Source organism: Drosophila bipectinata, chromosome 3L, assembly GCF_030179905.1.
Source record: "Drosophila bipectinata strain 14024-0381.07 chromosome 3L, DbipHiC1v2, whole genome shotgun sequence".
Taxonomy (NCBI): Eukaryota; Metazoa; Arthropoda; class Insecta; order Diptera; family Drosophilidae; genus Drosophila; species Drosophila bipectinata.
This window is the reverse complement of record NC_091738.1, coordinates 11522894-11533048: the sequence shown is the minus strand read 5'-3', so window position 1 is coordinate 11533048 and position 10155 is coordinate 11522894. Positions and strand designations below refer to the sequence as shown.

General features: G+C 45.9%; 4 protein-coding genes and 1 long non-coding RNA gene across 5 annotated transcripts; 4 read left to right on the top strand and 1 right to left on the bottom strand.

The window, feature by feature from the left end:
* Positions 1-600: 600 nt before the first annotated feature.
* GNBP3 (Gram-negative bacteria binding protein 3) lies at positions 601-2127 on the top strand. Its single transcript, XM_017254412.3, has one exon. The coding sequence runs from the start codon at positions 613-615 to the stop codon at positions 2089-2091; it is 1479 nt and encodes a 492-aa protein (XP_017109901.3). The 5' UTR covers positions 601-612; the 3' UTR covers positions 2092-2127.
* A 98-nt stretch (positions 2128-2225) lies between these two features.
* On the top strand, positions 2226-3029 carry mRpL12 (mitochondrial ribosomal protein L12). Its single transcript, XM_043211649.2, has 2 exons — positions 2226-2310; positions 2375-3029. Exon 2 carries the CDS (start codon positions 2386-2388, stop codon positions 2929-2931), a length of 546 nt encoding a protein of 181 aa, XP_043067584.1. The 5' UTR covers positions 2226-2310; positions 2375-2385; the 3' UTR covers positions 2932-3029.
* A 291-nt stretch (positions 3030-3320) lies between these two features.
* On the top strand, positions 3321-3808 carry LOC138926398 (uncharacterized). The gene is made up of 2 exons (XR_011442904.1): positions 3321-3564; positions 3632-3808. It is a non-coding gene; the product is annotated as an uncharacterized lncRNA (long non-coding RNA).
* A 586-nt stretch (positions 3809-4394) lies between these two features.
* Positions 4395-6404, top strand: LOC108134183 (uncharacterized). The gene is made up of 3 exons (XM_017254394.3): positions 4395-4710; positions 5266-5424; positions 5491-6404. The coding sequence occupies exons 1-3, from the start codon at positions 4500-4502 to the stop codon at positions 6363-6365; spliced, it is 1245 nt and encodes a 414-aa protein (XP_017109883.2). The 5' UTR covers positions 4395-4499; the 3' UTR covers positions 6366-6404.
* A 262-nt stretch (positions 6405-6666) lies between these two features.
* Positions 6667-10095, bottom strand: ValRS-m (Valyl-tRNA synthetase, mitochondrial). The gene is made up of 4 exons (XM_017254497.3): positions 9817-10095; positions 7999-9758; positions 6865-7944; positions 6667-6806 (listed from the first exon to the last, which is right to left on the bottom strand). Exons 1-4 carry the CDS (start codon positions 9908-9910, stop codon positions 6756-6758), a joined length of 2985 nt encoding a protein of 994 aa, XP_017109986.2. The 5' UTR covers positions 9911-10095; the 3' UTR covers positions 6667-6755.
* Between the last annotated feature and the right edge of the window lie 60 nt (positions 10096-10155).

The window sequence follows — 10155 nt, the reverse complement described above, 5'->3', positions numbered from 1 at the left end:
TATCGCGAGTTACCAATATTTATATAAATAATATTTAATAAATTTAACTTTATATACCTCTTACTACCGTAGAACAGAATCTAACAGCGCAGGAATCGATAACTTTAAACAGTCTGGTAGCCCTGGATTGTTAAAAGCGCGCTTTATTTAAAATGGTCGTTTAAAAGATCCCAGTTCAAATTCAGCAGTAAGTAAATAAAATGGACCTGCTTGTCAATTTTATTAAAGAACCATATATGTTTGTTTAACATAGGTTTGGCAAACGGGTAAATCCCACACCTCACCAGCATTTTATGAGTCTTAATCCACGGGTAATCCCAAGAGATTCGTACACTGCAGAACATTTTAGTTAATTAAGCTACCCGCCCCTCTATTGACTATAAAATGACCAAGTTGAAATGTTTTAAGCTGGTAAATAATAAAAAATAAAAACACTTTTATTTAAATAGTTTTATTTCTTAAAAAAAAAAACAATATAATCTTATCTGCTTTGATCTCCCTTTTACTTTTCTTCGGTGTATCAATAATAAACAAAGGCCAGACCGGTTCTTGATAAGCTTCTCGCGCTCCCAAGCTCAACTTGTATGACAGCTCATCCCAGTTTTAATCGCGATGCCCATTATGCCGGACATACGCTTAATAATTTGGAGCTGCGGACTCCTTTGTCTCATCTCCCTCGGCCAGGGATACGAAGTTCCAAAGGCCAAGATTGAGGTCTTCTACCCCAAAGGATTTGAGGTGTCTATACCGCATGAGGAAGGAATCACGCTGTTTGCTTTCCACGGAAAACTCAATGAGGAGATGGAGGGCCTGGAAGCGGGAACGTGGGCCCGGGACATTGTCAAGGCGAAGGAAGGGCGCTGGACCTTCCGAGATCGGAATGCAGTGCTGAAGCCCGGAGATATTTTATACTACTGGACGTATGTAATCTACAATGGATTGGGTTATCGCGAAGATGACGGGTCATACGTGGTAAATAGCTACAGCGGCAACAACAGTCCAGCAATCACACCGCGTCCTCCAGTTTCCCCGGACTCGACTACCTCGTGGACATTTCCCTCTGTCCCGGACATTGATATCCGGAGCGGGTGCGACATGCCGAAGACCCAAGTCAATGGAGCACCTACCCGTTGCGCCGGTCAACTGGTTTTCGAGGATGAATTCAGTGGCAGTAATCTAGACCCATCCAAGTGGAAAGCAGAGCGCAGGTTTTCCGGAGAGCCCGACTACGAGTTCAACGTTTATGTCAACGATAAGGACACCATTTGTTTGGCCAATGGTCATGCCATTTTCGCCACCAACACCATGAAGAAGCATTTCCACCGTGGAACCACCGATGCCTTGGATCTGGGCGAATCCTGTACCGGAGCGGCCAACACCAACGACTGCGTTCGGAATGGTAGAACTCGAAACGATGGACTTCCACCGATGGTAACAGCTCAAATAACCTCCAAGCAGGCATTCTCTTTCAAATTTGGACGAGTTGAGGTGCGCGCCAAGATGCCCAGGGCCAACTGGGTAACGCCACAGATCTGGCTTCAGCCCAAGTATCCCGTTTATGGGGAGGACAACTACAAATCGGGACAAATAAGGATAGCCTACACCCGACCATCCAAGGGAAAAATTGATCTATACGCGAATGCCGTACTTATTGGCGATGAACCGCTGCGATCCGCCAAGAGATGTGTAAAGATTGGCACGGGGGACACCGCCGAGGATTGGAGCGACAGCTTCCACAACTACACTCTTGAATGGACACCGCGTCAGATCCGTTGGTTAGTGGATGGCCAGGAGTTTTGTGTCCAGAGCAGCGAAAAAGCTTTCAGCGAGACTAGTGTGGGCGGAACGCGATTGCCACAAACTTCAAAACTGGAGGAGGGCAGTGGCCTGGCGCCATTCGACCAGGAGTTCTACCTGACCTTCGGCTTGAGCGTGGGCGGTTTCAATGAGTACCAGTTCGATGAGAAGACATGGAACGAGAAGGCTCCGCAGGCCCAAAAGGATTTCTGGAAGGCCGTTAAGCCGATGCGGGACCATTGGTTGGATGAGGGTCAAATGAAAATTGATTTTGTAAAAGTGTATACCATCTGAAATCGTAATTTTAATAAATAAATATTTCTTAATATATGTTATGTCAATAATTATTGAAAAGGGCTCAAAAATAATTTAAAGAAAAGCTAAGATAAGAAAATACTAAAATCTAAAACGGCGAAATTGGCAACTCTAAAAAAATACCATTGGATTCAGACGTTAGACAACACTGACTGCTCACATAACCTGCCGACAGAAATTATTTAGCCGAAACCCAAAGTAATTGTAATTTCGATGGTTTTAAATCAAAGTGCTTACTTAAACCTTTTCTCCCCATATACAGACATTAGCAAGATGCATCTCACACGCCTCGTCCTGCGCCAAGTCACCCGGAAAGTGCAGCTGCAGCGATTGTACAGCTCAGCTCCGGCAGCCGCTGTTTCTGGAGCGGAGAAACTGGTGCCTCCGACAGCGGAGGGTGCAGCCAAGCCACCTAATCCCAAGCTCGACAGCATCGTCAACAATATCGCCGCTCTTAACCTGCTCGAGGTCTCCGAACTGAGTACCCTCTTGAAACAGAAACTTAACCTGCCAGAGACCGCCTTCGCTCCCCAGTTTGCCGCTGGTCCGGCACGTGCTGCCCCAGCTGAGGAGGAGGAGGAAGCGGCGCCCAAAAAGGTGCAGACCTCTTTCAAAGTAAAGCTGGTCAAGTTCGACGAGAAGCAGAAGGTGGCGCTAATTAAGGAAGTGAAGAACCTGCTCGAAGGCATGAACCTTGTCCAGGCCAAGAAGTTTGTGGAGAGTGCCCCCACCATTGTGAAGGAGGACATTCCCAAGGAGGAAGCTGAGAAGCTGAAGGAAGCACTGGCGAGGGCGGGAGCCGTCATCGAAATCGAGTAGGACTCTTGATGCGACTTAGGACCTTCGTTTTTCTAATCTGCGTTTAGCTGCTAGTTATTGTTTTAATAAAAAGCCAGGCAACATTTGCTGTAAAATAATACACAGTTTAGTTATTGTCATTAGTCTCATAATGAGAAATCATGTTCTAACAATGAATATGCTTATGAAAGCAATGTTTTCTATCAAATATTTCTTTTAATTTTAAAATTACCAACAATATATGCGCTAATGGAAGCAATAATTAGTACCTATCTTAGGTAAAGAATGATCTGTGTTAAGAGTAATATATTTTTATATATCTAAGTAGAACAAATTAAAATTTAACGCAGAAAATTATAGAATTAAGAAAAGCTATTTAATTCCAGCAATTAACAGACCCTTAACAGGGCTGTAAAGTGCATGACCAGGAATGGTTGGCAACTCGACTTCAATGATCACTTGCAACTTTCTACGGTCTGGAAAACAATCAAGTGTCAATCCACTTTTACCTTCCTTTTGGGATTAAACATTAATTAGTGTGATTCCGCTAATTGGAGTCGTGCGTGGCGCGTTCTAGTAAAATGCAGCAAACAAAATCGGCCCCAAGTCGCAATTTACACACACGCGCCATCGCGTTGCCAACGCTGATTGATGGTACCGTTACATCATTTGTAACGTGAAAAAGATCACAATGGGAATAGATTTTCGATTTTATTTATAGCCACATAAAACCAGCTCGAGCGTAAAAGATGGCCAACCGGCGTTTACATATCCGTCCAGAGTAAACAGCCGGACACTTTCTTTTATCCGATTGCAGAGCATCACGCGTGTCTCGACCACGCCAAATTGGGTGCCAGGCATTTCTATCACTTTCCTCGGGGCAGACCCAAAAGCAATACGCGTAAATTCTAGTAACGAATAAAGCCAATAGGGGGAAGCGCCGCCTGCCGACCACTTCCTATGCGTGAGGTGCTCCACATTCTCTCCCGGCCAGACGAAATAAGACCCACACGATCTCTGCTCAGGAGCGGATTCAAGGCCAACAAGGAAGGAAATGGAATTCTATAGCTATCTACATATGTATTTCATTCCACGGATATTATCTTTTATTTATAAACTCATAAAAGAAAATTTAAAAGTTACATTTTTGAAAAATAATGGAAAAGACGCCATTGATATCTGAAACTAAAGAAGAATTCTTCAACATTATAATTTTAAATTTTTAAAATTTAACTTTTAATTAAAGTGCAATAGAGACCAAGGTTCTAATTATAATCTAAACTCATAAAAAAAGATAGCTTTGATGAACATTTTCATTTTCAAAGAAGAAGTTCCGGTATTTTTTTCAAATTCCGGGAAACTCCATCCACCCCTGGAGATGATACCCGCGTTGTCGGGTTCTCTCAATTAGCACCTGAGCACCAGCCCACTGGCATGGCCCACTATGCCCCCAAAACACGGGTCCATCTCGACTCAGTCTCCATTGTCTCATACGCGCGAGCGGACGTCTTTCTCTTTTGGTGGCTACTCCGTACCAGCTTAAGCTGCAGCTCCACTTCTCCGGGTGAAAACCGAAAGTGATCTTACCAATGTCTGCCGGTGATCGTTCCTCGCGACTGCTGGCCCTCGTGGCCATCTTCTTCAGCAGCTACATTGTTGGTATCTACAGTGCGGCACGTGCCAGCACTTTGGTCCCGATGGCGCCAGCGAAAGTGAACGAAACAGTGATTCCCGGAAATGATACATTCCTGGAGGTGGCCGATACCAGTCTGGGTCGTAGTGGATCTCGACATCCTCGCTGTAAGTGTGTTGATGACTCTTCCTCCGGTTAAGACCAAGACCTCTGATGGATGAGTGATGGCGGATTGTTTTGTGATCGGGCCAAAATGTGGGTCACACCTCAATTATCACCCACTGTGCATGTACCGCAGGTGGATTCTTTAGTCTTAGCTGTTCCGGTGGCCTACAATTCACTAAGCTGGAAAACATTTCCATTTGCGCATTGCATTTTCAGGGAATATACAGTGGAACTTGCCCAAATGGAATTTTCTTAGCCCTAAACTGAAATTGGAAAAGTTTTATGATAACGGTCTCTTTGGCGCCAAAATAAATTCTTTTTAAATAAAGTTTAGATTTACAAAATATTATATTTTAAATAATGAAACTAATTAACTCTAGTAACTATAGTAAAGTTTCTTGTAGGGATTTAAAACCTTACGAGATAGCGATTAGATAAATGGAGGGGTTTATGAATAAATAAATATTCTATAAGGTTTATAATGGTTATAAAATTTCTCGCCCTTTTTTACAAACTCATTAATAAAATAATATTTATATATATTTTTTATATTCCAGGGTTTCCCTTCTACACCATTGGTCGATTCTCCAACGACTTGTGCATCGGGAACAATCTCCTGATAGGAACCTGTGTCATCAACGGAGAGTGCTCCGATAACAGTGGTGTGGCGGCGGGCAGCTGCTCCTCCATTACCGCCCAGGCCGTATGCTGCATTTGTGAGTACTTCCCATTCTATTACTTTAAAGACTCTTCCTAATCTCTTCCTAAAATTTCTATTGCAGACCAAAGAACGTGTGGAGCCAGTACCTCGTACAACAACACGTACTTCTATAACAGCAATTATCCTGCTCCTTATGCGGGCGGAGGTCGCTGTTCCATAGTAGTCACCCCGCCGGATTCTACTATCTGTCAGATGAGAGTGGATTTCCTTTCGCTGTCATTGGCCCCGCCCTCGGGCGATGGATTTTGCAACACGGACGCGCTGACCATTACCGGAGGAGCCTCCCAGGTGCCGAGCATCTGCGGGGAGAACGCTGGCCAGCATGTCTATGTGGATTTCAATGGAGTTAATCCAATCACCATCTCAGTGGCCACCTCCTCCGGATACACGTTCAACCGCAACTGGCAGTTCCAGATCCGGATGCTAAGTTGCAGCTCTCCCACTCTTGCTCCGTCCGGGTGCCTCCAATACTATATGCCCAGCAGTGGGACCTTTTCAAGCTTTAACTACGTCTCGTCAGCCTCCTCGGCGCAGAACTCCATCGGTGTACCGGGTACCAGGCAGCTGGCGAACACCAAGTACGGAATCTGCATCCGCAAGGCGACCGGCATGTGCTCCATTACCTACAGCCAGGTCAGTTCGGATGTGTATTCCTTTACGCTGACGAACGATGTGGGTGCAGTGGATCCATCCCTGCTGGCCACTTCGTCTGTCCAGAGCCAGGAGTGCACTACGGATTACATCGTAATTCCGGCGCCCACGCAGAGTGGCACTTCCTTAGCAAGCGATCGTTTCTGTGGATTGGGCCTGGTGTCCACCACAACGGCGGCGAAACCCTTTGTGGTCTACACAGTCACGGATGGAAATGAGGATCTGGATATATCCAATAGGGGGTTCTATATATCGTATTCCCAGAATGCGTGTCCAATTTTATAATAATCGCAAAATAAAAGACTTGAATTTTTATTAGAATAATGAAGGATATCTTTTCTTGGAGCGGAAGCAGGAAGTCGAGGAAGAAACAGAGTAATATTACTGTTTACAAATATTTTCAAAGCCTTTGTGAAAGTATCAACAATTAGCAATCGTGATCTAAAAAACAATCCTAGGAAAAAAACGATTTACTTCTCGAGTGTGTCTGCCGCCAGAAAAAGTGTTAAACGTGTAAACTAATAATCGCAAACAAAAAGTAGTGGCAATCGTGAAATATTAATTTAAAAGCCTAAAACATGAACAATAACAAATATTGCAGTCTTTTATTTTAATAAAAAACACAGGGGACTTTTGCGATTTAAACATAACAATGACTAATTTAGATAATCAGGATCACGCTGCCATTTCAGTTAGAACACTGATCTCGGCTTCCAGTTCTTTCACCTTTAAAGAGATCATACTTTAATATTTTAAAAAGTTAAGTTTAATTTTTAAAACTTACCTTATTCTCGAAATGCTGCTTGATGGACTTGTCAGCCAGCATCTGGAAGGCTTCGTTGTCCAGACGCATCCGATACCTTTGAAGTTCGGTCACCAGCTTTTTCAGTTTCTTGTGATTGGCTTTCTGCATTTCGTTGAGCTTCTCCTTGGGAACGGCCACCTCATCGGAAATCCTCAAGCCGAACGAGCACAACGGGCCAGCCGTCGAGAAAAAGTTCAGTTTCTTTGAGAATTTCGAGTCCTCGTCAAGCAGTTGCAGCTCCACGTCATTGCAGCGGGTAAGAACCTTGATCTGTGGCAGGTGGCGGCGCAGCACTTCCTCCGCCTCCAGATTCTGGGCAAAGAGACTCAGCTGGGGTTTGTGTCGCTTGCTAATCTGGTTGCGACTCTTCACTTGGCGCACACTCTGGCAGATGTTTACGATTTCGTTGACCTCCTCCTCCAGCGTGGCGTCTCGGTACTCTGATAGCTTCAGCTCGATGTTCAACGGAATGTGCTGCAGCAGCTCGGAGGCCACAAAGGGTGTGAACGGAGCCATAGCCTGCAGACCCCAACTGAGGCAGGCGGTCAAGGTGCCCACATGGATGAACGCGTCGGGGGTACGGTTAGCTATAGCCGTCTTCGTAGTCTCCAGATAAGTATCACATAAGTTTTGATAGAAGAAGGTCTTCAAGGCGGCTGTGGCCAAATGGAAGTTGTAGGTGTTGTAGCTCTCCGAACAAATGGCCAAAGTCTCCGCCAAACGCCCAATGATCCATTGATCCCATAGGCTTAGGTTTACCCCTTGTAGGCTCTCGAACTGGTCCAGAGTAATACCTAACCCTTTGGCAGAGCCCATGGTGAACCTGAGAGCCTGCCAGATCTTGTTGAGAAACAATTTGTTGGTGTAGCAGGCATTGACATCGAAACTGATAAAGTGGTTCTTGATGTTGTGGCTAAGCAGGGTGAATCTCAGAGCATCAGTGCCACACTCCTGGATGCCGTTGGGAAACATCTTTGTCATTCCTTCTGTCGAAGTCTTAAGCTCAGTGCTCTTTATGATGCCCGCATCATGGGATTCCTGCAGGCCCTTTGTTAGAGTCTGCAAGAAAATAAAATTACTTAAAATTAAAAAAAACTAAAACCATTATTTTACCTCCAAGCTGGCACCTTGTACCACCTGTTGCGGCGCCACAATGTTGCCCAAGCTCTTGGACATCTTCCTGCCTTGAGCGTCGCACACAATGCCGTTGAGGAGAATGCGCTGGAAAGGCGCCTGGCCAGTCAGTTTCAAACCCATCATCATCATTCGGGCAACCCAAAAGAACAGGATATCGTGACCCGTTTGCATGAGGTCCAAGGGATATCTTTCCCTGTATTTTTCGTCTGGCCACCCGGCAACGGAAAACGGCAACAGCGACGAGGAAAACCAAGTGTCTAGCACATCAGGATCCTGGGTTATTTCGAAGTCTTCGCTGCCCATCAGTTTAACTGCCTTCTCGCGGGCCGCCTTTTCATTAAGAGCTGCCACCCAGTGACTTGTGCCTTTGGAATCCGTGATGTGGTAGGCAGGTATTTGATGGCCCCACCACAGTTGTCGTGAAATGCACCAGTCCCGGCAGTCTTCAAGCCATCGTTCCCACTCCCCGTCAAAGCTATTGGGCAGAATTTGTAGCCGGCCACTGTGGAGCTCCGAAAGGGCATCCTTGGCCATATCTTTACACTTGAGAAACCATTGCGGCACAATCATGTACTCAATAACGTCTTTGGAGCGGGAACAGACCGGCAGCTGCATACTGTGGGCGCGCACCTCTCGCAGCAGATCCAAGTCCTCCAATTTGTCGACAATCAAGTCTCGAACTTCGAAGCGTGCCTTTCCTTTGAACTCCGGGAACTCTTCCACCACATGGCCGGTCTCGGTGAAAACCTGGCGCGGTTCCAGCTTGTGGCGCGTTGCTAGCTCGAAATCGAACTTATCGTGAGCGGGGGTAATCTTTACGGCGCCAGTTCCAAATTCCTGATCCACGAATATGTCAAAAACCAGGGGAATGGTGTCCTGTCGAAAGGGATGCTTCAGCTTCACCTCCCCGCGGTTACGATACTTAGCATAACGCGGATCTAAGGGATGGACAGCCACGGCTACATCGCCCAAAATGGTCTCCGGTCGTGTGGTGGATACTACAATCTCCTCAGTGGACCCATCCTCCAACTTTTCACCATCCACTACGGTATAAGCAAAGTCGAAGATTCGACCAAACAGAATGGTTTTCTCATAGCCAGGGACCGAGATCTCAACTGGCTCCTTGATATCCATTAACTCCACCTCAATATCAGAGATGGCGGAGCGTAGATGGGTGGACCAGTTGACCAACGAGTTGCGCCGTCGAATGAGACCCTCTTCGAATAGCCTTTCAAAAGCCACGTTCACGGCATGAGCCTGCTGCTTGTCCATTGTGAAGTACTCCCGCTGCCAATTAAGGGTGCAACCAAGCTTTCTGAGATCATCGGCGATGCCAGCGCCTTTTTCAGCCTTCCATCGCCACACCTCGTTCAGGAAGGCAGAGCGACCCAGTTCCTGACGAGTTTTTCCTTGCGCAGCCGCAACGGTGCGCTCCACTACCACCTGGGTAGCTATGCCAGCATGATCCGTGCCTGGCACCCAGTCTACCTGATAGCCCAACTGACTCTGCTGGCGGGCAATGACATCTTGAACGGTGGCCATCAGTGCGTGTCCCAGATGCAGGTTTCCTGTGACATTCGGAGGGGGAAGCAGCATGCGGTATGTTCCTCGCTTACACCGCTGGCCCCCAATTTTCGGCAAGTTGTCATGTCGATGCTCTCGCTCCCAGTAGGCGTCTTCCACAATTTTAGGCTGATAACCCGACGCCAGCGGAAGATCCTTTTGCTTATCCGCATCTAAAGCCGGGAGATCCCTTATTTCGTTGAATTATGAATGAAATTGTCCATCACTCACCTTTGACAGTGCTGTAGTAAAGGGAATGGAGTCTCGGCTGGCACAGGTATTTGTGTCTAAGTAATTTACTGCTGAAATTCTTTATTATTTGCATTGTTATTGTTCAAAATGTTATGTCAAACTTAAATAAAAGTCCCTGGCTAAGTGGTGATGAAAACAGCTGATTGCGATATCCGATAGAAACTGTTTATCGATAGACGAGGCGGCAATTTCGAATCTATCCAAACCGTTGTTTTTTAACTGTACTCCAAAATAATTTTTTAACACATTACAAAATAGCGTTTATTTTACCAAAAGTGGATATGCAGTGAAGCTTACTGCTCAGGCAACGAGAAACAA